Source organism: Pristiophorus japonicus, chromosome 1, assembly GCF_044704955.1.
Source record: "Pristiophorus japonicus isolate sPriJap1 chromosome 1, sPriJap1.hap1, whole genome shotgun sequence".
Taxonomy (NCBI): domain Eukaryota; kingdom Metazoa; phylum Chordata; class Chondrichthyes; family Pristiophoridae; genus Pristiophorus; species Pristiophorus japonicus.
In genome coordinates, this window is record NC_091977.1 from 254,467,212 (window position 1) to 254,493,956 (window position 26,745).

Genomic DNA, 26,745 nt, shown 5'->3' on the forward strand with positions numbered 1-26,745 from the left:
TCGATAGGTGAGTGGATGGAGCCACAACAATATAGATTCTTCAATGTAACTTTTAATGTATAAAAAAACTATTATGTTTCAAAACTAGAGTACTGTGTGCAGTTCTGGTCACCACAGTACACAAAAGATGTGATTGCACTAGAGAGGGTACAGAGGAGATTTACGAGGATGTTGCCTGGACTGGAGAATTTTAGCTTTGAGGAAAGATTGGATAGGCTGGATTTGTTTTCTTTGGAACAGAGGAGGCTGAGGGGAGACCTTATTGAGGGGTATAAAATTACGAGGGGCCTAGATGGAGTAGATAGGAAGGACCTATTTCCCTTAGCAAAGGGGTCAACAACCAGGGGACATAGATTTAAAGTAATTGGTAGGAAGTTTAAAGGGGATTTGAGGGGAAATTTTGGGGGTCTGGAATTCACTGCCTGAAAGGGTGGTAGAGCCAGAAACTCTCACCACATTTAAAAAGTACTTGGATGTGCACTTGATGTGCCGTAACCTACAGGGCTACGGACTTGCAGCTGGAAAGTGGGATTAGGCTGGAAAACTCTTGGTTGGCCGGCACAGACACGATGGGCCGAAATGGCCTCCTTCCATGCTGTAAATTTCTATGATTCTATGATCAAGGGGTTAAGTGAGCATTTGATGCTGAGTCCCATAAAAATAGTGTCTGTGAACTCTGTAAATAATTGTGAGTTGTCGTTGAGTTTAAATGGGCCTTATTAGGTCCCTTGATAATTTTCTTGACTTTCTTCAAAATTGTTCAAAATTAAAATGTATTGTTACTGAAGGTACCTGGATATTGTGATGTGGCGAATGGGGATACAGCGGAGCTGGTCACCCAGTCACAGTTTCTGCTACTGGTTGTAGATATTGAGGTGTTTTCTTTGGTCTTTCGCAGCTTTCAAAAATGTTGGGCCATAGCAGAGAGCTCGATGCCGCTGACACTCCAGCACAGTGTCTGAGCATCTCTTGCCAAGATGCTGCAAGTGAGGATCTTTAACCAAGACCCTTGCACGTTTACTAGTTAGAGCACTGTGGGCAAAATCTGGCTAGAAGAGGTTGTCTTGAATATGATTCGCTCTTCCACATTTTCTCATCACAGGCATAGAAACATAGAAAATAGGTGCAGGAGGAGGCCATTTGGCCCTTCGAGCCTGCACCACCATTCAACAAGATCATGGCTGATCATTCACCTCAGTACCCCTTTCCTGCTTTCTTTCCGTACCCCTTGATCCCTTTAGCCATAAGGGCCATATCTAACTCCCCCTTGAATATATCTAATTAACTGGCATCAACAACTCTCTGTGGTATGGAATTCCATAGGTTCACAACTCTCTGAGTGAAGAAGTTTCTCCTCATCTCGGTCCTAAATGGCTTATCCCTTATCCTAAGACTGTGTCCCCTGGTTCTGGACTTCCCCAACATCGGGAACATTCTTCCTGCATCTAACCTGTCCAGTTCCGTCAGAATTTTATATGTTTCTATGAGATCCCCTCTCATTCTTCTGAACTCCAGTGAATACAGGCCCATTCAATTCAGTCTCTCCTCATATGTCAGTCCCGCCATCCCGGGATTCAGTCTGGTGAACCTTCGCTGCACTCCCTCAATAGCAAGAACGACCTTCCTCAGATTAGGAGACCAAAACTGAACATAATATTCCAGGTGAGGCCTCACCAAGGCCCTGTACAACTGCAGTAAGACCTCCCTGCTCCTATACTCAAATCCCCTAGCTATGAAGGCCAACATGCCATTTGCCTTCTTCACCGCCTGCTGTACCTGCATGCCAACTTTCAATGACTGATATACCATGACACCCAGGTCTCGTTGCACCTACCCTGTTCCTAATCTGCCGCCATTCAGATAATATTCTGCCTTCGTGTTTTTGCCACCAAAGTGGATAACCTCACATTTATCCACATTATACTGCATCTGCCATGCATTTGCCCACTCACCTAAACTGTCACCCTGCAGCCTCTTAGCATCCTCTTAGCTCACACCGCCACCCAGCTTAGTGTCATCTGCAAACTTGGAGATATTACACTCAATTCCTTCATCTAAATCATTGATGTATATTGTAAAGAGCTGGGGTCCCAGCACTGAGCCCTGAGGCACTCCACTAGTCACTGCCTGCCATTCTGAAAAGGACCCGTTTATCCCGACTCTCTGCTTCCTGTCTGCCAACCAGTTCTCTATCCACGTCAGTAATATTACCCCCAATACCATGTGCTTTAATTTTGCACACCAATCTCTTGTGTGGGACCTTGCGAGAGATAACTTCGATTCAGGAGCTAATTCACACATACCTTTAGGAGCTTGAGTACAAATCTGCGGCCTGATAGAAAACTTGTAGACATATTTTGGTCACAGCTGCTTCCAGTGTTTCTCACATCGAGGCACGCAGCTGCGTTTTTAGCCATGGAGACACCGCAGTATGGCTGCTGAAGTGGCCAAATATTTGCCTGAAAGATGTGCTCTTTAGAACAATGAGTGGACAGACATTTGTCGTCCGATGTTGGTTTTGAGCCAGTATACATGTACATAGTGCCAAAATGAGTGACGTTACATGTGCATCCTCTGCCAGTCCCTCTCCGGCCATCTGTTAGTTTATGTGGTGTGCATAGCACAGTTAGCTTGCATAGCACATTTGACTGAACTTTCTTTAACTGGCTGTTATTCTATACATCAGGGAGCATTAACTCTGCGACTGAATAGGTCTGTAATTAACAAAAGCGGATGTATGTTGCGAGGAGTGTCGAATCTGAGCAATATACAAAACACAAGTTGCTTTTTCCTTTTTTCCCCGCAGAAATTGCCAAGGGAAATTAACGCCGTGTATTAGTAAAATAAGGACGGTATTTTTCTTCACAAGAATGTAATGAAATGTACAGTAATAGCAACATCCGTTCTGTTACTTTGAGATTAAAGCTGTGTTGAATTAGATGAACAGTGAGTCATTTTGCCAAAAGGCTTTGTTTGTTATTTATTTATTCATTTGTGTATTTTACAAATAATTGAGAGACATAAGCTGTAAATTATACTTGTATACAAATTCGAAAAATATACAGGGAGTGTTTAAATAAGAGATTGTTTTCAATAAATTGTAACCTTATATTGGATTGACTATTTAAACATTTTATACATGTTTAAAGACCTAGACAAAAATACTGTATAGAAATGCTAAAATGCCATCACTTTAATTTTAATTGAATGGAATCTATGATTATGATTCATGCCAGTGTAGGGAACGGTAGCATGGTGGCCACAGCAATGTGGTTGACTCTTAACTTCCTTCTGAAATGGCCCAGCAAGCCGCTCAGTTGTCAGTTATGGACGGGCAATAAATGCTGGCCTTGCCAGTGAGCCCATATCCTGTGAATGAATGAATAAAAAAAACATAGATCTTATTCAAGAACATAAGTACATAAGAAATAGAAGCAGGAGTAGGCCATACGACCCCTAGAACCTGCTCCGGAGCAGGTTCTAGGGGTTGTATGGGTGATCTGATCTTGGCCTCAACTCCACTTCCCTGCTTATTCCCCATAACCCTTGACTCCCTGTAGTTCAAGAATCTCTATCTAAGCCTTGAATATATTCAATGACCCAGCCTCCACAGCTCTCTGGGGCAGAGAATTCCAAAGATTCACGACCCTCTGAGAGAAGAAATTCCTCCTCACCTCCGTCTTAAATGGGCGGCCCCTTATTCTGAGACTATGCCCCCTAGTTCTAGAATCTCCCACGACGTGAAACATACTCTCAGCATCTATCAACTGATCGAAAACAGTAGAAATGTCTGAAATACTTAGGATTAGAAAGATTACTAGAACTGAGGACAGTGGTAAAGTAAATGTGGGTGCAGTTTAGGTGCCTTTCTACAAATTATTATTGTTGAATTAAACTGGCATAAACACTTGAGTCAGAAATGTAAATAATACTGTAGTCGCCCTCTACCCAAAACATCCAGTTTTATAAATAGTCACAAAAATGAGAAGCCATTTACATTGATTGGCACTTTTTAAATTGAGCCCGTTCAGCAGAATACCAAACAGACTAGCACTTGAAAAGATAAGGGCAAGGCCTGCAAGGGGGGTGTCTCTTCATGGCAACTTCAATTTCAAAGAATTATGATTAATTTTGACCGCATCTTGTTTTGTTCCAGATTGTTCCAACAATTTTTTACTTAATTAATGAGAGTTGATGACACTAAGACATTAGTAAAATTTTGTTAACTTGAGGGTGTAAGGAAGCTGAATTAGCAATGCAGTTTGAACCTCCCTTATCCGGACCCCTCGGAACCTGGCCTGTTCTGGATAATGGATTTCTTCGGACGAAGGGTGGTCACGTTAAATTGGATGGTACAGGTACTGAGCAAGGGGATATTGGGGGTGGCTGGCTTGGGGCTGGGAGTGCGGCAGAGAGATCATGGGGGAGGTGGGTGGTGGATCGCAGGGTCAGGCCAGCGATTGTGGGAATCGACAGCGAGGAAGGAATTCAATTTGTTCAATTTGTTCATGTTCATGTCGGAGTTCTGCGCATGTACCAGCCGGTGGCCGGGAATAGTTCTGGACGAGGTGTGGTTCCGGATAAGGGAGGTTCAACCTGCAATAGAAAACTGGGGCTTCAGCATCAACTGAGAATGTTAGTTCAGCTCCCCAACTCTTACAAACTAATACCCTCAACTGTATGAATTGTGATTTAGTTTTTCAGCTGATTGAAGTACTACATGTCAACTGTGACTCAGTGGGTAGCACTCTCACCTCTTATGTCAGAAGGTTGTGGGTTCAAATCCCACTCCAGCGACTTGAGCACATAAATCTAGACTGACACTCCCGTGGAGTGCTGCACTGTCAGAGGTGTTGTCTTTCGGATGAGACATTAAACCTACATCTGCTCTCTCAGGTGGATATAAAAGATCCCATGGCACTATTTCGAAGAAGAGCAGGGGAGTTATGCCCGGTGTCCTGGCCAATATTTATCTCTCAATCAACAACACTGATTATCTGGCTATTATCACATTGCTGTTTGTGTGAGCTTGCTGTGCGCAAATCGGCTGCCGCATTGTCTACATTATAACAGTGACTACACTCCAAAAAGTGGAGTCCCAAAGCTGTAAAGCACTTTGGAACATCCATTGGTTATAAAAGGTGCTATATAAATGCAAGTCTTTTTACACAGAATGCATTCAACACCTTTGCTGTTTGGCAAGGTGATTCCAAAATGGCTGTCTTGGCAGTATTCGGGAAGCGAAAAGACATTCTTAAAATGGGTTACTTTTAAAAAGAACTACTTTAGATTAAAAATAATATTGTTGAAAGAAGATCGGGAAACTAAATTACACCAGTTACACCAATTATTTTAATTATGCATATGAGTAAATTTAATAAGACTGCACTTCCAGCTCAACAGAAGCATGGATGGAAACATCATGCATGGCCGTCGATACCTTGGTACCGCGTCCAGGTGATAGTATTCACTTGTGAGGCTTGGCTGTGAGTGTGAACAGGCTATTTGGTCCCAGGAATTGTTCTGTTCACCCTCTACTGGCTCAGCTACATTGGCCCGTAGTCCACCCACACCTCAATTTTAAAATTCTCATCACCATGTTCAAAACCCTCCATGGTTTCACCCTCTCCCTATCTCCGTATCCTGCTCCAGCCCTACAACCCTCCAAGATCTCTATGCTCCTCCAAATCTGGCCCTTGTGCATTCCCCATTCCCTTCACCCCCACTTTTGCCGACTATGCCTTCAGCTGCCAAGGCCCTAAGCTCTGAAATTCCCTCCCGAAACATCTACCTCACTCTCTTTAAAGACACTTCTTAAAACTTACCTCTTTGACCAAGCTTTTAGTCATCTGGCCCAATATCTCCTTCTTTGGCTTGGTATCAATTTTTGTTATGCACCTATGAAGCACCATGGGATGTGTTCCTACATTAAAGGCATTATACAAAAGTTGTTGTTGTCACAATTGAGCATCACCATAGCTACCATAATAGATCAAAATCTTCTTTTGTCGGAGGTGCCGTCTTTCGGATGAGATGTTAAACTAAGGTCCAGTCTGCCCTCTCAAGTGGATATAAAAGATGCCATGGCAGTATTTCAAAGAAGAGCAGGGGAGTTATCCCTGGTGTCCTGGCCAATATTTATCCCTCAATCAACAATAGCTAAAACGGATTATCTGGTCATTTATCACATTGCTGTTTGTGGGAGCTTGCTATGTGCAAATTGAATGCCGCATTTTCTGTGTTACAAGAGTGACTACACTTCAAAAAGCATTTCATTGGCTGTAAAGCACTTTGAGACATCCGGTGGTATGAAAGGCACTATATAAATCCAAGTCTTTCTTTTTTTTTCTTAGGATTCATCCTTCTTTCATATTGTTTCTTTATATAATCTAGCTTTTTCATTTTAACGGGGATTGCTGCCAAGTGAGCAGGAGCAGAAATTCTGGCCAATTTTATCCTGCCTAGCTGAAGGGCAATTGTCATTCCTGAATGGCACCATGTATGGATTCAGCTAGGACCAGAGAGTGAATGTGGGACTTTTCTGGTCTGTGTGTTTCAGTTACTTACTGGATAAACTAGCTAAACCCTGTAGGCAACAAGAACATACTGTACTCATTAAAAAATGCCCATGCCAAATCCTCAAAGTGAAGTCGATTGTAGTCTAAAAAGGTTTGTTAGCATAAGATTCACTTAGAGGTGCCAGTTTAATGGGATATTGTTTACCAGGCACCTGGAATTTTAAATGATCTTGACTGATCGGATAATCCGATTCATTCTTTTTCTCTGCCGAATGATTTTTTGGGATTGGGATGACATATAAAAATGCATGTTTGTGTTCTTTTAATAATAGATGTTTACTTTTTTCCCTTAAAATATTGGACAGAGGGCAGACTACATTTACTATTCTGTGAAGTGGAACGCCCAACCATCATGACATAATCTACTTACTCTTCAGTTGTGATTTACCAAAACCTGATCATAAGGAGAATTGACTTCAAAATAGTTTTCGTTTTTTTTTTTATTTTCTAGATGGTGATGCAAAGGAAGCTTATTGTGACAAATGGAAGGGCTGCCTTCGTCCCATGTTATGGATAGAACTATTGAAAGCTAACCAGAGATAAAAACAACTTTTACTTTATGAATATATTTATGTTGCTCTCCTCACATAAAAGATTGTTTCCGAGCATGTTATGAGATGGAGTAGTTCAGAACCAGTAGGAAGAGAAGGAATGGTGGTGGAGAGGATGGGGGGGCGTAGGGGTGGGGCGGGGAAGGAAGTGATCAAGATTTTGAGAACTTTATGAAGGGAGGAAGGTAACAAAGCAATAAGATTTTGAAGGCAAGCTCCAGAGAGCAAATACAAAGTGACTGAAGAACCAGCCTCCATAGGTGGAGTGTAGGGAACAACTAGAGTCAGAGGAGCAGAGGGTGAGGACAGATCCCCAGAAGAGTATGTGTTGGGGAAAACTCTGATTGTTGGTATATTCTGAGAATGTTACTGAGATTTCTTTCTTTCAAAGGAAGCTAGTCAATGTTCTGAAAAGGTGTAAGCTCATTAAAAGAACAATAAAATATACTAACATCACTGATAACAACCTTGTACTCTGCAGTCTTCAGTCACATAGCAGGAGGCACAGTTCTAGCAGTTCTAAGTGGGGTATGGTAGCATAGTGGTTGTGTTACTACACTAGTAATCCAGAAGTCTAAACTAATGATTCAGTGACATGAGTTCAAATCCCACCACAGCAGCTGGGGAATTTAAAATCAAAATAAGCAAATAAATCTGGAATAAAATGCTAGTGTCAGTCATGGTAACCATGAAACTAGCAGATTGTTGTAAAAATCTGTCTGCTTTACTAATGTTCTTTAGGGGTGGAAATCTGCTGTCCTGGCCTACATGTGGCTGACTCTTAACTGTCCTCTGAGTTGGTCTAGCAAGCTTCTCAGTTGTATTCAAAAAGGCAGCTCACCACCACCTTCTTGAGGGAAATTAGGGCTGGTGAATAAATGCTGGCCTTGCCAGTGATGACCACATCCCATGAATGAATTTAAAAAAGCAGAGTCAGTCAGGTGCTGTTAGCCTCATCTTTTGAGGTGGAATAGGACTCTTTTGTATGGCGGCCCACATAAGATTTAGTGAAACTTGACTCAGCCAAGATGAAAGGTTCCTCAGACTACAGCTCCTGACTTTCCCATTGTCGAATTAGTCACTTGAGTAATTAGTCTCCCCTGTAAGAACGAAGTATCAGTAAGATCTAATTGTCCTTCCTCTGATGGTTCAATTGGTAAAGGAAGAGTATAGCTGATACATATAGACCAGAAGTCCAAGATCGATTCCTGGTCTTTTCGAAGTCAGCTGGTTGGCAGCATGGGTGTTAAAACTAGTCTCTGCTCTGGACTTGTTCAGAGAAAATCATGCAGGTTTCTACTCCTGATCGCTATCTTGTGACTCCTGCTGAACAATGTCCATAATTTGATGCTGGATGTGTCCAGCCAGGCTATTCAACTACAGGGGGTGGCACAAACAGCCTTGGTTGTCATGCTCCCATGGTTAGATACTTGGCTGACATGTGAAGAATGACCATTTGACCATTTGACAAGGCGCTTGGCACTTATGCAGGAATGCAGGAGTCAACATCTTCAGAAGAGGCAGAGAGAAAGGGGGCAGGGATACCAAAAATAAATAAATAAATAAAAAGCTAAAGTTTAATCAGTATTACATTTATGCAGTGTGTTACTTTTATTATGAATGGCATCATTGCTACAAAGAAAGCATGGAATGGGCAAAGGCCATTTTGTTCCATCCAATCTACCAATTGTGGTGTCATGAACTCTACTCTAATTAATTTAATCTCCTGTAGGAGGAGGCTAATCATAAGTAAAATATCCAAGAAGAAAAATCTCTGCTGAAATCTTCTCTGACCTAAAAAGATAATCAAGTGACACAGCAGGATATCAGTCCGTATTACTATCTTAACTGATTACACTCCACAGATGATACTTCCATGGTGCCAACCGGGCTGGAGATAATAAGGGAAAATGTTGCTCTTACGTCCCATGTGGGGCACAAAGTGAGAACTAGGCATGTAAGTTAGCACACTGCTTCATGGCCTCTTGGTTTTCTGGTAATTTAGTGTAAAATTGGGAGCGCTGCAAGTTAGCTGCAATGACCTCCACTCCCTGTTCTCCAGTTCATATGCCCGTTGAACGAGGCTGGATGCCAAGAACATAACGTCACCAAATTTACCTGGTTGTGTTCCATAGAGTACTTCATCATCTGTGTCTACCTTTATATTTATAACCATCAATCCCATTTTGAGTCACACATTCATCCAGCCCCTTTTATTAACATTCAATCAATATAGCAATTTAATTTTTATGGGACTCTGTTCGCCATATCCACTACTCCAGGAAAGAACTATTTTTCTAATCTCTTGATTCACTTGGGACTTGCTAGTTTTGTACTGCAGTCTACTAGTTCTGCAATCACAGTCTTAAGTTAAATAACTGGTTCATATCCAATTTAGCCATGCCTTCAAGCATTTTAAAGATCTTAATGAATTGTTTGGTGCCCTCCTCTTCATTATTTTTCACATTGTTGTGCCGTTCCTCAAGAGGGACTTTCTTTATATTGTGAATAAATGCAGCTACTTTTGTCCTGGCCTCTCTGCAAATGACTTGAGGGACCTTGAACACCCGATAACTTAGTGCTGTACATTTACTGATAATAAGAACATAAGAAATAGGTGCAGGAGTAGGCCATTTGGCTCCTCGAGCCTGCTTTGCCATTCAATAAGATCATGGCTGATCTGATCTTGGCCTCAATTCCACTTACCTGCCCGCTCCCCATAACCCTTGATACTTTAATTGTTCAAAAATCTGTCTATCTCCACCTTAAATATATTCAACGACCAGCCTCCACAGCCCTCTGGGAGAAGAAATTCTTCCTCATTTCTGTTTCAAAATGAGGAGAAATTTCTTCTCTCAGAGGGTCGTGAATAATGTTAATGTTAATTGAAATAAGGTTGACATATCACTCAGATCTGACACCCCAACTGTTTCAATGGATTGTTGAGGCTGCTATTTCAAATATAGATGTCCCACCTTTATATTAACTTGCCATTTTGACTTTTTGGAGACAACTATAGTAAAAACCAACATATTTATTTATTTATTTAAAAATGTATGTGACTCGTGTGTGTGTGTGTGTGTGTGTGTGTGTGTTTGTGTACATATCATTTATATATATCTATATATAAATTATATGTACACACACATCTATCTTGGTATGTTGACTGTATGATGACCAGCCTAGCATGACAGGCATATTTCAGTCCAAATAGTTTTGCATTGTGTTGAACAGAGATAACTGAAGGGTAAGCCTCTGACTTCACTGCAGATATTTAGACTTGGCTAACTGTGTGCTAGGTGGAGGAAGTCTGCAAATTAGATGTTTATATTGACACAGCTGTAATGTTCAACATCCTGGCCTTGGTGTTTTGTAATTATGATATTTCTGGCAAATTTATCTTTATAAAAATTTGTTGCTGGTGCCAAGAGAGTTTTGGCACTCTCCGATCTTTTGGCAGGCACATTGTACGTGTGCTCAGCGTAGGTCATACCTAAAATGGCTGCCAAGCCTTTCTCTGGAAATGTCGACAGCCTGCGTACAGTGTGGAACAGCAGCCAAGATTGGTTTTAAACAGTTTATTGTTCCTAATGAAGCACAAAAAGGCCCGGACTTTATGCAAAGCAGGAATTGGCAAGGCAAGATCGTAGTCAACATCCGTGAAACTCTCAATAAAACTGATACTGGGCAGAAAAGAACATCTCTCTGGGAACACACAGTAAAAAGTCTATTAAAGAAACTTTCTTTTCATTTCATGCCCTGGTATTGTTATCAGTGTTTAGATAAGAATATTGCAAATATTTTTCCAAAAATTGTATAACTCATAATATATTGTCACTTTTAAAGTGATTGATTTGAAAAGCATATGGATCTGGAAAATGTTACAACAGTATTAGGAACATGTGCGTAAATCTGATCACAATGTATGGAATTGGCTCCAACTTCTCTCTTCACTGTGGAATATTAGTATTGGTCACCAGTGATTGATTGGTGTAAAATGTATTATCAGTGATCCCTGCGCTAACTCCCATTCACAAACAGGAAGAAATGGTAGACAAACTCCATCGTATCCTCGGTAGGATTCAGTTATGTATGTACATTGCTTCCAATAGGAGAATTCAACTACACCTACAATAAGTTGCATTTAACTTAAAAGAAAAATAAAGACTTGCATTTATATTGCGCCTTTCATGACCACCGGATGTCTCAAAACGTTTTACAGCCAAAGAAATACATTTGGAGTGTAGTCACTACTGCATTTAACCAAGGAGAATGACCTTAGGTGGTTTATTAAGGTGTAATCAGAAATAAATATATGCCGAGCCAAAGTTTAGGAGGGGTGACCAAAATATTGACCAGAGAGTGGATTTTAATGGGCGTCTTAAAGGGGGAAAGGGAGTTGTAGAGACAGAGGGGCATAGGCAGGGAACTCTAGACCATGAGGTTAAGCACAGCCGGGAATGGTGGGGCAAAGGGAATGGAAGATGCACAAAAGGACACAGTTGATGGAACACAGGGTTCAATCCTCATATGATACAGGAGTACTGCCGGAGGACTGGAGGGTTGCTAATGTTATACCACTATTCAAGAAAGGGGGGAATAAACCAGGAAACTACAGGCCAGTCAGCCTCACATCGGTGGTTGGGAAGTTATGGGAAACCATTATCATGGACAAAATAAACTTTCATTTGGAAAGACATGAGTTAATCAAAAAGAATCAGTATGCATTTATTAAGGTGTCTGATGAACTTGATTGAATTCTTTGATAAGGTAACAGAGAAGGTTGATCAAGGTAATGCAGTAGATATACATATGGACTTTCAGAAGGTAGTTGACAAAGTGCCACACACTAGACTTATTAAGAAAATGGAAGACCATGGAATTAAGGGACAAGTGGCAGTGTAATACAAAATTGGCTCAGTGGCAGGAAGCAAAGGGTGGTGGTGGATGGATGCTTTTTAGACTGGGAGGTGGTTTGCAGTGGTGTTCTCCGAGGGTCAGTTTTGGGTCCATTACTCTTTGCAATTTTTATAAACGACCTAGACTCAGTGTCGGGAGCAGCATTTTAAAGTTTGCAGATGATACGAAACTTGACAAAGTAGTAGATTATGATGAGGATGGTTATAGGCTTCAGGATGACAATGACAGGATGGTGAAATGGGCAAAAGCATGGCAGATGTAGTTCAGTATGGAGAAGTGTGAAGTGATGCACTTTGGGAGGACTAATATGGAAAAGACAGTATACTATAAATGGCACAATTTTGAAAAGTGTAGAGAGACCTTGGTGTCCATATACACAAATCCTTACACTTCAAGTTGATAAGTTGCTTAAAAAAGCATATGGGATACTTGGGTTAAATACAGAGGAATAGAATATGAAAGCAAAGAAATCATGCTAGAACTTTATAAATCACTGATTAGGCCTCAGCTGGAGTACTGTGGACAATTCTGGGCACCACACTTCAGGAAAGATGTAAAGGCCTTAGAAAGGGTACAGAGGAGGTTTACCAGGATGTTACCATGGATGAGGGACTTCAGTTATGAGGAGAGGTTGGAAAAGTTAGGACTGTTCTCCATAGAACAGAGAGGTTAAGAGGTGACTTAATAGGGGTTTTCAAGATGACGAGGGGTTTCGTAGGAGTAAATAGGGGAAAAACATTCCCTCTGGTGAATGGGTAAGTAACTAGAAATCATAGATTCAAAATCATTGACAAAAGAGGGGATTTGAGGGGAAATTTCTTCACCCAGAGGGTGGTGAGGGTTTGAACTCACTACTTGAAAGGGTTGTAGAGGCAGAAAACCTCACCAAATTTTAAAAGTGCTTGGATGTGCAGTTGAAGTGTTGAAATCTACGGGGCTACGGACAAAGAGCTGGAAAGTGGGATTAGACTGGATAGCTCTTGATGGGCCGAAATCGCCTCCTTCCGTGCTGTAAATTTCTATGGGCTAGATTTTCCATTATTTTTGCATGTTTACCGCACACTTAATATCCATTTTAATGCTGAAATGAGGTGTAATGCCCATATATCGCTCATTTAGGCACAAAATGGAAATTGATGCTCATTTCTCTGTCACTTGCCGCGAGCGTTACTTTCCCCATGTGTGTAATGCCGAGAAAAAACAATACCGCCCGCCCACTTTTTTGGGGCGGAATCATCAGAATGGCCGAACCCAATGCCCATAATATCGTCCAGCGTTACTTTCGGCAAGTAATTAACGGCGAGATTTAATAACACCGACCGTCCACTGTTTTTTATCGTACAGATCATATTTGCCGAAACTAACGCCCAGTATATCGCCCATCCTTACTTTCGGCACCTCGCACACATCTTGCTGACAATATCGCTCACCGAAAAAAACCGCTGTGAAAAAGTTGAACTGACTGAAACTACTCACAGCGGTAAGGACGCCATGTTCTAAATCGCAGGCCGCATCATTTAAAAGGCTGCTCTGCTTCAACCTCGGGGGAGTTCGGATGTACTCTGGAGGTGTTTGGAGGTGATGTGAACATCTGAACAAACATCTTTTCATACTGTGGACGATTGGAATTTACTAGGTGTCTTAGTGAGGACTTTCATTCTTTGTGAACAATCGGTGGAAAACAGACAGCTATTGGAATGGGGCCTGTCATTTCCAACCCTCTCTTGGTGACCACGTACATGCTACAGACTAGAAATGGCAGAAGGTACACTCGACAGCAACATGTGCCCAATGTAAGATGTGCCAGACTGATGTGGAGGACCAGACGTTACACTCCCTGTAATTACAGGGAGAAGCGATCTTACCTCAACTTGTGCGATACCACCTGCCTTCAGAGACTGCGCTTCCACAAGGAGGTTATCAGTGAGATATGCCAGCTCATCAGGGGAGATCTGCAGCCTGCCAGCACCATCAGGATTGCATTCTCCGTCGAGGTCAAGGTCACTGCGGCACTGTCGTTTTATGCCTCGGGTTCCTTTCAGGCCTCATCTGGCGACATTTGCGCTATATCTCAGCATGCCACACATTGCTGCATTAAACAGGTCACTGAAGCCCTGTACGCATGCAGGGTGGACTTTATCAGCTTCCATTTGACCAGGGAAGCTCAGACTGAGAGGGCTTTAGTATTCTACCGAATTGCTAACTTCCCCAAGGTGCAGGGAGCAATAGACTGTATGCACATCGTGATGCAGGCACCTTTTCAGGATGCAGAGGTTTTCAGGAACCGTAAGGGATTCCATTCCCTGAATGTGCAAATCGTTGTCAACCACCAGCAAATTATTATGACAGTGAATGCTAAATTTATGGGCAGCATCCATGATGCTCACATCCTGCGTGAGAGCACTGTATCTGACATGTTTACCAATCAGCCACAAGGTCAATGCTGGATGCTTGGTGACAAAGGATATGGAGTTGCCACCTGGCTGATGACCCCTCTGCGTGACACCCACACCGAGGCCGAGAAGTGACATAACGAGAGCCGCAGATCCACTCGCAATATCGTGGAGAAAACCATTGGAGTGCTTAAGCAGCGCTTTAGAAGCCTGGACCACTCAGGAGGAGAGTTCCAATACCACCCTGAGCAGGTAGCTCAATTTGTGGTGGTGTGCTCCATGCTGCATAACTTGGCTATCAGGAGAGGACAAGAATTGGCAGAAGGGTCTGACGGTTCACCTCAGGAGAGAGAAGAGGAGGACGAAGAGGTGGATGATGACATCGGGCCAGATAATCAGGCTGATGATGAAACCATGCCCCCGCCCCCCTCTAGACCACAGGAAAGGGCCCGTGGTGGCATCATAACTGCAAGACTCTTACGTCAGAGTTCATAAATGCTGGGTGTGCAGGTCATCCATCAATGGTGTGCATCACTAAAGTTTCAGTTGATTGAAGCTAAATGTAATTATATCCTTCCATGTTAAGAAATCACCAGTGTGTAACAGTGCAGCTATCTGAGCCAATGCGCAACAAGGTTATCTTGTTTTAAATAAAAAAACATTTAATCCGAGCATTTGTCTGAAACTATAAATATATCTCTAAAAAACACTGCATTCCACCCCCGCCCCAGCCCACAAAAAAATTATCACATTTACATCATTACAATGGTCCCCATTTCCCGCAAAACAGAACAAAAATGCAAACCAACAAGGTAGCCTCCTCGCCCCTTGCCCCGACTCTCCCACCAAAATAGCAGCAGCAACCTAAAAATATGCCCCAGACAACACCTGCGGCCATGCACCTCACTTTCCTCCCCCCCCCCCCCCCCCCCCCCCCCCCCCGCCGCCCTGCTTCTCCTCCCCACCTCTACCCCTTCCCCTTCCCTGAGGAGCTCCTCAGACAATGCTTCATTGGGGGAGGGATGACGGCAGAACTGCTGCTTGGACGGATATGGGAGAGGACGGTCCCGAGGTGGGAACTTGCTCGGAGCCAGAAGCGAGATGTTCCTCCAGGCTCTCATGTGTTGTTGGCAATGGGGGTGCGGCACCTTGGGGTGCAGTAACGCGCTCTGGGACCACTGGGAGCCCTCTGCCACCAGTGTTCCTGGCTAATAACTTCAGGGCTTCCTTCATCCCTTCCATGTTATCTATTATTTGTTGGACAAAAACTCGGTGCCAACTACGTTCTTGGTGCTTAGAAGGCTTTTTGCTGCTGGTGAATCTCCCTCATGCCTCCCAGAACAGCCAAACAAGCACACTCCACACCCACACTCGCTTTCAGTCCCTCTCTGCTCCCTCTCTCTCTCTGTCTCCTCTTTTGTGCATGTAATGATGACTTCTGACCTCCTAAATCATGGGAAACGAGCGTTGCCATGCCGTTGCTAAGGACGGCGACACTTTACGGCAGAAGGTCAGAGAGATTTAATGCTAGCGCCCCTTTCAAATCGCTCGCAGAAACGCCCAATTTTTAAAATGGAGATGACAAGCCGGCGATCTGAAACCCCATTTTTACCGCCGGCACCGGAAATAAGGCCCATTTTTGGGTGATCTGCACAAAAGTGTAAAATCTAGTCCCATGATTCCATGAGAATTAGAGGGGAGATGAGGAGAAATGTTTTCACTGAGTGATGTCAGGATCTGGAACGCTGTGCCTGAAAAGGTGCTGGGAGCTGATTCTATCAATATTTTTAACAGGGAGTTGGATATGTCCTTGAGGATGAGCAACATACAGGGTTACGGACAAAAAGTGGGGATGTGGAACTAAGCACGACTGCTCTTTCAAAGCGCCAGCACAGGCACGATGGGCCGAATGGCCTCCTTCTGTGCTGCAGGTTTCTGTGATTCTTTGTGCGAGGACGGTTATCCGGCTGGGGGTGGCTGCAGAGATATGGAGAGGCAAGACCATGCAGCGAGTTAAGCATGAGGATGATCATTTTAACCATTGAGGGATTGGGAGCTACTGGAGGTCAGCAAGGACAGGGGTGATAGTTGAGCAGGTATGGGGGCTGCTGGGGGTGGGAGGACAATTATAAACATCTTACTATGTCTGGCGAAGTGAGGCAAACAGCTAACTCACTGTAGTGCTCTGGGTCCTAAAGCCAGATGCGGTGCACCATTCCCGAGTACCGTGCCTCAGCATTTCCACCTTTTACCCTCAACATTCAGGTGTGCCTGTCGTTTTTTCGCTGAAAAATTTGTTTTATTTAAATGTGGCCTTGTGCTTCATTTTAAGTAACATTATTTCTGAAGAATGAAAAGGAAAGGAAGGAGTGAATAGCGAACACAGCTTACCCTTTACAGGGACCCAGGGCTTGTGTTCATTGACATTCTTCACGTGATTCCAAAAAAATCCCAGTGGTATTCAAAGAAGTTATAAATAAAGTGCCTTCCTTGAAAACCTGGATTTGTATTCATGCGTGCTTCTGTAGCATTTGCAGCTAACAGCTGCAGCTATTACAGTTCTGTGTTCAAAGTTATTTGATGCAATGTTTAGCCAGAGTTGTGCCGCGGCTATCAAGCTCAGAAGCATGTGATTGGCGAGGAATAGTCACTCGAGTCCATTTGGTGCCACTCTCAATTGGCTGTATTGCAGCTTCAGAATTTCCATGGTACACATCACACTGATTCCATTTTAACATCATGCTCCGTCATATATAGAGATGCTCTGGCACAACGTTTTTATACTTGAGATTGTGCATATCCAACAGGTCACTATATTAAAATCTCCCACTACTCTTCTTTGGAGAAGAGTAATTTGTTGCAGAAATGGTATAAATGCCACATTGGTGCTCTCTCCCTATTGACATTGCCCTCTCTCCTGGTTGCTAGTGCTAGTTTATTCCAGTAACCTCAGGTCCCACTGCTCATACTGAATGCAGGTTTTATGTAATTACCTAAATCATGCTTGTGGGCATCCAGAGTTAACGATCTTACTCTATTTTCTCTGATTTAATCATTTGCTTTCTGTGTGTGAGTGTGTGCGTGTGTGTGAGTGTGTAAGTGTGTATGTGAGTGTGTGCTTGTGTGTGTGAGTGTGTGCGTGAGTGTGTATGTGTGCGTGTGTGAATGCGTGTGCATGTAAGTGAGTGTGTATTGAGTGTGCAAATGTATGTGTGTGCATGTGTGCGTATCTGAGTATGTGTGTGTGAGTGGGTGTGTAAGTGAGTGTGTATGTGTGTGTGTGTCAGTGTGTGCGCGTGAGTGTGTGCATGCGTGTGTGAGTGTGTGTGTCAGTGTGCGTGTGTGAGTGTGTGTGAGTGCACACGTGTGTGTGACTGTGTCTGTGTGTGTGAGTGCACGTGTGTGTATGTGACTGAGTGTGACTGAATGTGTGTCTGTACGTGTGTGTGAGTGCACGTGTGTGTGTGTGAGTGTGTGTATGTGTGAGTGCGTGCGTGTGTGAGTGCATGCATATGTGCGTGTGTGTGCGTGCGTGTGAGTACACGCGTGTGTGTGAGTGTGACTGTGTGTGCGTGTGTGTGGTGTGTGTATGTGTGTGTGAGTGTGAATGCACGAACGTGTGTGAGAGAGAGAGAGAGCCTGCCGTACATGAATGCACAGCCAAACGATGCTGTGTTTACGTGATCCAGGAGTCGACTTTTCCCACTGTTTCTGATTTGGCAACAGTCAATTCGTCCAGCCTGAAGGCCAAGTGCCAGGAGGAGACATGGTCAGCAGCATGCTTCCTGTCGTCTGCTTCAGTCTCTTTTGTCTTCATCTTGGCTTGATAACTATGGGGTGCACCTTTGCCAGAGAACTGTACGGATGGAAGGATGATTCACCTCAGCCAAAGATTTATATTTCAGTAGTGACTGTTTTGCAGGAGCATATTCATACAGTACACAGGATAGTTCAGACATTTTAATCAGATTTCTTTGAAAAATCCATTGCCCTGGCCATAAGTGCTGGGAACATTTGCGCACTGACTGTTTTGACAGCTGTATGGCGGCCTGATAGCAGCCTCCTCAATGTCTGTTATCATCCACTAAGTGCTTGCCTTTGTCCACCCAATGACCACTTTTCAACTTTGTGCTATATATACACATATATATATTACAGAACGATAGTGGAAGCTTCTTATGTTCCTTACTTTGCCAGACAAATTTATCATATTAAGTGGCCTTCGACGTAAAGTCAGATGAAAATTAATGGTGTTGGGGGCCGGGTGGATGGGGGTGGGGGGGTGGCGGGGAGGAGAGGAGCCTTAAAACAGATCCTAAAAACAAGATGAACTGAACACGATGAGAATAAGCAGGCATACTGTGAGGGGAAATTAAGAAAGAGTGGAGCTTATAAAAATGTTGCAAAACAAGTTTGAAGGGATTAGAAGATTAATTTACTGGTTTGGCCAATCATACACTAAACACGGAACTAAACTTGGAGCATTTTGCGACATGGTGAATCGAAAAAGGTGTAGGCACATCTGTGTGTTATAGTTATGATACTCTTCTTGCGGAGGTGCTGTAATGTAGAAATGTATGATATGAATTGAGGTTATTATGGTATAAAATTAGTTAAGTATTAAAAACATCATATTATTATTAAATATAAAATTGAACATGCAGTTTTTATTTTTAGTTGCAAGATACAATTTCAGGATACATTGCCATCCACTGCACAGTTCATTGTAGGTTCTGTGTGGGCAATAATTTAGTATAGCTTCCCAATTGTGCAGAAAACTGTAGTGTCTGAAAGAAGTTTAACTTGCAAGTCAAAGGATCAAAAAGGGGACAGATTGTGCTTGTGGTTTGAGAAGTGATTGAGGTGATGAGTTCTGCAGCAGCAAAAGTCGTGTTTCCAATTGCAGAGCACAGATAGACACGGGACTTCAGAAAGTCAAAAGCACAATGCTGCGGATGCTGGAACTCCGAAATAAAAAACAGAACATGCTGGAAATACTCAGCAGGTCAGGCAGCATCCGTGGAAAGAGAAAGAGAGTTAACGTTTCAAGCTGATGGCCCTTCGTCAGACTTAAGAAAGTGCTGGTCACAAGGAACGGGGTGACATATGGCTAAGATGATAAATGATGGAAGTTCTAGAACTCCTGTCGTTGAATTTCTACATGTTCCTAAAGTGATGCAGCATCCAGAATCCTTTGAGACTTTACTTCCTATTTTATGAAACGTTATGCCCAGCACAACCAGAAGAACATCACAAGATAATTACAGGTAAAAGAGGCCATTTGTCCATCTTCGGTCTTCCAACGATCGTTCCTTGTGTCATCAACTGGATCTTGAGTCATTCAAAGGTTTCTGCTGTCACCACACCTACTGCTCCAAATGTTGATTCCTCTCACTGATATCAGTTCTATTTCTGCAGTCCTATTTCTGTACTTTACCTTGAAGTAGTGCTCCAGATTTACCTTTTCCATATCGTTTAATATCTTAAATACCTCTACAACATTCCCACTTAGTTACCTACCAGCTGCAATGTCTGTAAGCTTGTAATGTTTATAGCTCCACACTGTGGGTGTGGACGTATTGTGTACTGCAACTACAGAGTTAATAATTAAACAGAAGCAGCAGGTTCCGGAAACTTCCGAGAGAGCTGCCCGCCATGTTAGAAAGTTGTGCGTGATATGCTCTGTGAATATATCACATTTGGCGATGAGGATGGGATTTTTCGGATGATTTAAAGCTGAAATTTTGTTGGTGAAGGATTCAGCCAGCCGACATAAAGACTTTGGAAGTTTCTGTCTTTGGAAAAAGCTACAAAATCTGAGGTAAAATACAGCACACTGTGAGCAGCTAGAAATTAAAATGGCAGCACCCGCAGGTGTAATGCGACACTTGGTGAATGTAAACGTGACCAGGAAAGGTTTAAGGCATATGTGGACCGGCTAGAAATGTATTTATTTGCAAATAACATAATCGAAGTTCCAGACAATGCAGTCCAGAATCAGGCGATATTGGAATGTAAGAGAGCGATTTTCTTATCGGAAGCTGGACCGGAGTTGTATGAAACTCTGGTAAATCTGCTTGTGTCTGTCAAGCCAAAGAACACAACGCTTAAAGATTGTATCATGTCGGGTGCAAGAGTGGTTATACCAAATAAATTCAGGTCCAAATTATTAGGAGACCTCCATGACCAGCACCTGGGAATGTGCTTGACCAAGAGTTTTGCACGCAGTTATTTATAGTGGCCAGGTCTTGATAAAGATATAGAGTACATCGTGAGTCAATCTACAAGCAAGCAACCACCATCATTACCATTACAGCCATGGAAATGGACTCCCAGGGTGTGGCAAAGGCTACAGATTGATTTTGCTGAGTTAGAAGGACAACAATTGTTCATTGTGATTGATAGCCATTCGAAGTAGGTTGAGGTGTTTCCAATGTGGAAAATAACAACAAATAAAACATTAAACATTTTGCAAAGTTTATTTTCTTCATTTGGCCTCCCATAAGAAATTGTTTCGGATAACGGACCACAATTTCGTTCGGAAGAATTTGCACAGTTCACGAACAAAAATGGTGTGAAACATACCAAGGTTCCACTGTACCACCCTGCCTCGAATGGTGCAGCAGAGCGCACTGTACAAATTGTAAAACGTGCCCTCATAAAACAAATGTTAGATTCAAATCCAAAGAAACGACAGTTGTCATTGGATCACAAATTGGCTAATTTTTTGATCACGTATCGTAATACACCTCACACAACTATTGGTAGAACACCAGCCGAGTTGTTTCCCAAACGACAGCCATGAGCCAGATTCTCGTTGTTAAAAGCAAATTTGGCACAGTCCGTAGAAGAGACACAATTAAGAAAGAAAGAGAATCATGACAGAGGAAGAGTAAAAGAGAGAAGTGTGAAATTAAACCAGAAGGTGAGAGTGAAGAACCATCATCATAAATGGTTAAAGTGGTTACTAGGAAGAGTGGTGAAGATATGTGGTCCTCGCACATATTTGCTCAAGGTGTTTGATAATGGTCAGGTGAGGTCTGTTCATATTGATCATATTTTACCTACAGACATGGAAGGAGTTGAAGGTGGGAATGATTCAATTATTTCTGACTCATCAGATAGTTTTTATATACCAGTAGCATATCCTACATCTAATGTACTGGAAACAACTCAAAGAGAGAATCAGAATGTAAGTCTGAGTCCAAGTCAGGAAAACAAACAGCCTGAAGTTAGAGTGAGTTCAAATGAAAATCAAGGCAATTCCGTGGAGGAAAAAGTTCCTCAGGATGAGCCTCGAATGAATTTAGATTTAACACCGTGTTTGGAAGGTTCTGTTTGAGAGCGAAGGTATCCTCTTCGAAACAGATAACAAGGGGTTAAGTTAAATTTGTAAATATGGAAAAAATAAGTCTATATCCTGTGTTATGTATAAACATGCAAGTTATGTATGATGTTATAATAACTTCTTCATTAAGGAGGGGGTAGTGTAATATCTATAAGCTTGTAATGTTTGTAGCTCCACACTGTGGATGTGGACGTATTGTGTACTGAAACTACAGAGTTAATAATTAAACAGAAGCAGCAGGTTCCGGAGACGTCCGAGAGAGCTGCCTGCCATGTTAGAAAGCTGTGTGTGATGTGCTCTGTGAATATATCACACCAGTCAATGTATAAATTTTTCCTGTCCTTCCTCATAATTCTGGGATCTGGAATCTACTGGGATCTGGGGATGTCAGTGTCAGCTGTGGCTCACTGGGTAGCACTCTCGCCTCTGAGTCAGAAGATTGTGGGTTAAAGTCCCACTCCAGGAACTTGAGCATATAAATTTCAGCTGACACTCCCAGTGCAGTACTGAGAGAGCTCTGCTGCACTATCGGAGGTGACGTCTTTTGGATGAGACGTTAAACTGAGGCCCTGTCTGCTCTCTCAGGTGGACACATGGCACTATGTCAAAGAAGAGCAGGGGAGTTACCCCGGTGTCCTGGGCCAATATTTATCCCTCAATCAACATAACTAAAACGGATTATCTGGTCATTATCACATTACTGTTTGTGGGAGTTTGCTGCGCACAAATTAGGTGCTATAGAAATACAAGTCTTTCTTACTTGGCCTGCATGGTTCAGGTCCACATGAAACAGTTTAGTTATTAATGGAGCCACCTGGGAAAGCTCATCCATAATTTCATTGACATTATTTTAGTTTGGAATCTGTCACAGCTGAATGTAGTATAATTAGTTAAGCAGCAATACAGTAAATTATACTTCATCCTTAAGAAGTTTAATGCCAAGATTCCTGACATACTACATTGCTATTATATTAGCATGCATCAAAGAAAGAAAGAGTTTGAATTTATAGCATGTCTTTCATGTGCTCAGGACATCCCAAAGCACTTCACAGCCAATGAAGTACCTTTGAAGTGTAGTCACTATGCCAGTTTGCATACAGATAGATTCTATAAACTGCAATGGGATAAATAAGCAAATAATCTGTTTTTGGAGGTGTTAGTTGATGTACGAATGTTGGCCAAGACATCGGGAGAACTTCCCTGCTCTTCTGATTGTGTTATGGGAACTTTTAATGTCTATTTCAATGGGTAGATGGGGCCTCAGTTTGATGTCACATCCAAAAGATGGAATCTCTGCTAATCCAGCACTCCTTCAGTGTCAACCTAGATTATGTGCTTTAATCTCTGGAGCATGGAAATAAGCAGTCTGCATCTTGTGTGTGTGTATATCATATATACATATATATATGTAACTCCTTTTCCTATCTTGATGTTATGGAGTACATTTTCCTGTCTATTAAATACCGGTGGAGAGACATAATGGCTAGGAAACATCCCTCACTGTTCCACATTTTATGCGTTCTCTGCCGGAAATGGCTGCTTTAAAGAGCTGTCTTGCCTGATGACACTTTGCGCATGGCACCCTGAGATAATGACCCAGAATTTGTGGTCCTGATGACAGCGAACTGGCACCATTCGCCATCGTTTCACCTTGGAAACTGACCCTAACTTCAGCCAAATGCGGAAATCCTGAAGTTGCGGTCTGTCATTCACTCCTCCACTGGCTGCGCTGTGGCGTGCTTGGGGTAAAGTAGAAAAAGCAGAGTCAGGAAGACAAGAGGACTAAAATTTTCACAGATTTTTGTAATCTCCCACATAGCTCTCTCTCCTCCCCACCTCTTTTTTCATTTTCAGTGCTCGTGGGTATCTCAGTGTACTCAAGTGTTGTTTTCTCTCAGTTTATGAAATGAAATAGAAAGATTTTGTGATTCTATGTACAGAAAAGACGAACTTTACTTGCATCACTTGCTCTATTTTCGGTGTTTAACAGGCTGGGAGAAGTTAATTCATTTAGAATTTGCAGTCCCTTGACTGAGATGAGTACAATGGCCAATTATGCTTGAGCTCAGGTATAGAGTGGATCAGCTCCTCAGCAATGCATGAATAAACAAGTATTTCCTGGCTCATTGATAAAAGCCACAAGCTACAAATACCCTTCCGCAAATATAGAATGACAAGCCAGCACATGATTAGATTTTTCTAAAAGCTTATTGAATATCTCTTTTGAGCCAGTGATATTATGAATTAAAAGTTACTCAGTGCTACATGTTTGGTGGAAAAGAACTGAAATTCCCATTGGGCATTTAGGATTGAATCTAACCACAGTTGAAAGTATGCATATATAAAGATATAGATAGAAAGAAAAAGAAAAAGATAGGAAAGAGAGAAAGGAAGAAAGAAAGAATAAGCATTTTTCAATCTGCAAACTACCCTCACATAGTGGGGTGATTTTAACCCTACTCGCGGGTGGGCAATTAAAATCGCCCTGGCTCTTACCTATCCAAATGCCGCCAGGATTGTGACATCTGCAATTTTAACCTGCTCTCTTGAACAGGCAGCAAGGACATGTGCTCGGAGCCAACAGGATCCTTCTCTACATATGCATGTTGTGAACCGATGACATCATTGAGACCCGACTGTAATTTTAATTCAGACTTGAGTGGGGAATCCACATGGAGTTAAAATCGGGACCTAGCTATGCGTATTAAACTCTGCTTGACCTCAGACTGCTTACTGACAGCAATTAGACCTTCTGGCCTTGTGGCCAGACCAAATTAAACGCAGTTCCACCTTGGCAGCAGAATAAGACATTGGCTGCTACATGGCTGAACCCTGCTATCATCCAACTTACCAGCAGCAATGCTAGTACCTGTACTAAAATAAAAACAGATGGTGGTGGAAATACACAACAGCATCGGATGGAGAAAGATAACGTAACATTACTTGTAGGGCACCCTTTTTCTATTGTGAAGAATAGGTTTTGAAGAAATGTTAACCTAATGTTCTTCTTTTAATCTCAGTTGACCATACTTATTTCACATTCCAGCAGTCACAGTTTGTCCTATTAATACTATTCTCATTGAAAAGATATACCCTTTTTAGAATGTAACAGTAAGATGTATTTACTTAGTTTTGCATTCCTTACTTTATCTTTTTTTTATTATATATTTTTCCACACTATGTGTGGTCCTTTTTCGGCAATTTTCTTTGTCGCTGCAAGTCCTTATTTATTTTCTTCATTTATGTTCTACAACTACCCCTTCGTTCCTTTAAATAATACATAATTTCAGTTTATCTTCATACATGTTTCATAATCCTTTTCTTTTTTAATTCCTCTCTGCTTATGCTGCCACCCAAGTGGTGTCTGTCAAATGGAGTACGTAGAATTATAAAGTGGAGTATTGCAGAATGATGTAAATGCAAGAAAACTGTACGTGATTTTTGCGACCCCCACTAGATGGTATCTATAAACCGGGCAAATACTTCATCTCAGTTTTTGGTCTGAATGATCCCGACAAACATGTCTGACACTCAACTGCTGTGGAGATAGATGTTGGTTATTGTACACTTGGCATTATCTAATCCAAAATGTGGGACTGGCTGTCAAGACATCAGGAGTGAAGTACTTGAGGATACAATATCAAGCCTTTTTATCTATCTTATAGAACATGGTATCCCCAGTAAAGAAGGGAAGGGGGATTTCCAGTTGAAATTGCAAAAATATAAAGCAAACTCACATTAATTGCATTCTTCAAATACTACAGATTCAGAAAAAATGTGTACATTTGTAAAATTATTTCATCCTTTTCTTTTACTCAATTTCATGGTCATACCCAAGAGTACATTTCTAAATCAATGATTAATGCCGCTCCCCCATGATAAAATGATCCAAACTTGACCAGTAGAGTGTTGACTCGACATTTCATTGTATAAGCTTGGTGGAATGTTCAAATCCATTTTGCTTTTAACTCATTCACTCCACATTTTCCCTTGAAGAGATTGCTTGTTAGAATCCATTTTCACTGGATTAGCTGGCATTGTAAATACCCCAAGAACTATATTTGAGATGGTGCTAAATTGGGGCTTCTGCGGTGAATGAGTTAATTTTAACCTGTAGCATTTGAGATGTTCAGGAGCAAACGATCCAGTTAGCTTTTTCACTTTTTTTTACACAAAACATGGTATTCTTGATTTAATAGTATCATTGTAAATAGGCAATGCTGCCGGAATCTGCAGACAATGTGTTGAACGAGTTAGTGAACTATTTAAATTGTTTTGGAATCTAGTTTCCTTATTTTTAAACAATTTTTTTTACTTTTTTGGTTTTCTTTTTGTTTCTTTTTACCAGATTCAGGGCAGGCAGACAGTCCAAGCCACAGCGAGTCTACAAAAAATGCTCCAGGTAAGTGAATCACTTAAAGCTGAGGGATACATTTTCTATGTTAATTTTGAAAGGAAAAGCTAAGCATAGTATACCCCCTGCAGACTCCCAATTCACTCACCCCCTCCTTTCACTAGCTTAGCAGCTTCACTGTCTGAAGCCAGTGCTGCACGGATTGACAATAAGGCTCCAATTTTATGTTGGAGGAATGTAGTTCCCCTCTTACAAAAATGCTAAATCAGCAGTGTAACTTGGGTGGCTGACAGCCTAGCACATTGTGGCCTGAAAGCTGAAACCATCTTCAGTAGGGTGTTTCACACCCACTCTGTGTCATGCAGCCTTCAGTATACCTCCAGCCTGCCTGAGTTCAAGCACAGAGCTGTGCATGACCTGAAAGTATGTAAAGATTCCCACCAAAATGTCCAGCGTAACACGTTAGATACAACTACAAAGTAATTCGAACTTTTTCATATTTTTATTTTTCTGCTGGCCTCTGCTCAGGGACATTTCATTCCAGAAGTTCACAGTGCACCTGCTCCATGTAAGTAACCTGTGTGTGTGCACCCATCACCAT

The 26,745-nt window shown here is 42.1% G+C and overlaps 1 protein-coding gene across 4 annotated transcripts in view; it reads left to right on the forward strand.

Annotated features, from left to right (window-relative positions):
* LOC139269995 (nuclear factor 1 B-type-like) overlaps positions 1–26,745 on the forward strand; it is a 368,148-nt gene that overhangs the window by 204,726 nt on the left and 136,677 nt on the right. For 3 of the 4 annotated variants that reach the window (XM_070888406.1, XM_070888407.1, XM_070888409.1), the window contains exon 3: positions 26,139–26,192. The exons of the other annotated variant lie outside the window; for it this stretch is intronic. In XM_070888406.1, the coding sequence (XP_070744507.1) occupies positions 26,139–26,192 (54 nt within the window). The remainder of the gene's footprint in view (positions 1–26,138; positions 26,193–26,745) is intronic. 4 annotated transcript variants of the gene reach the window in all.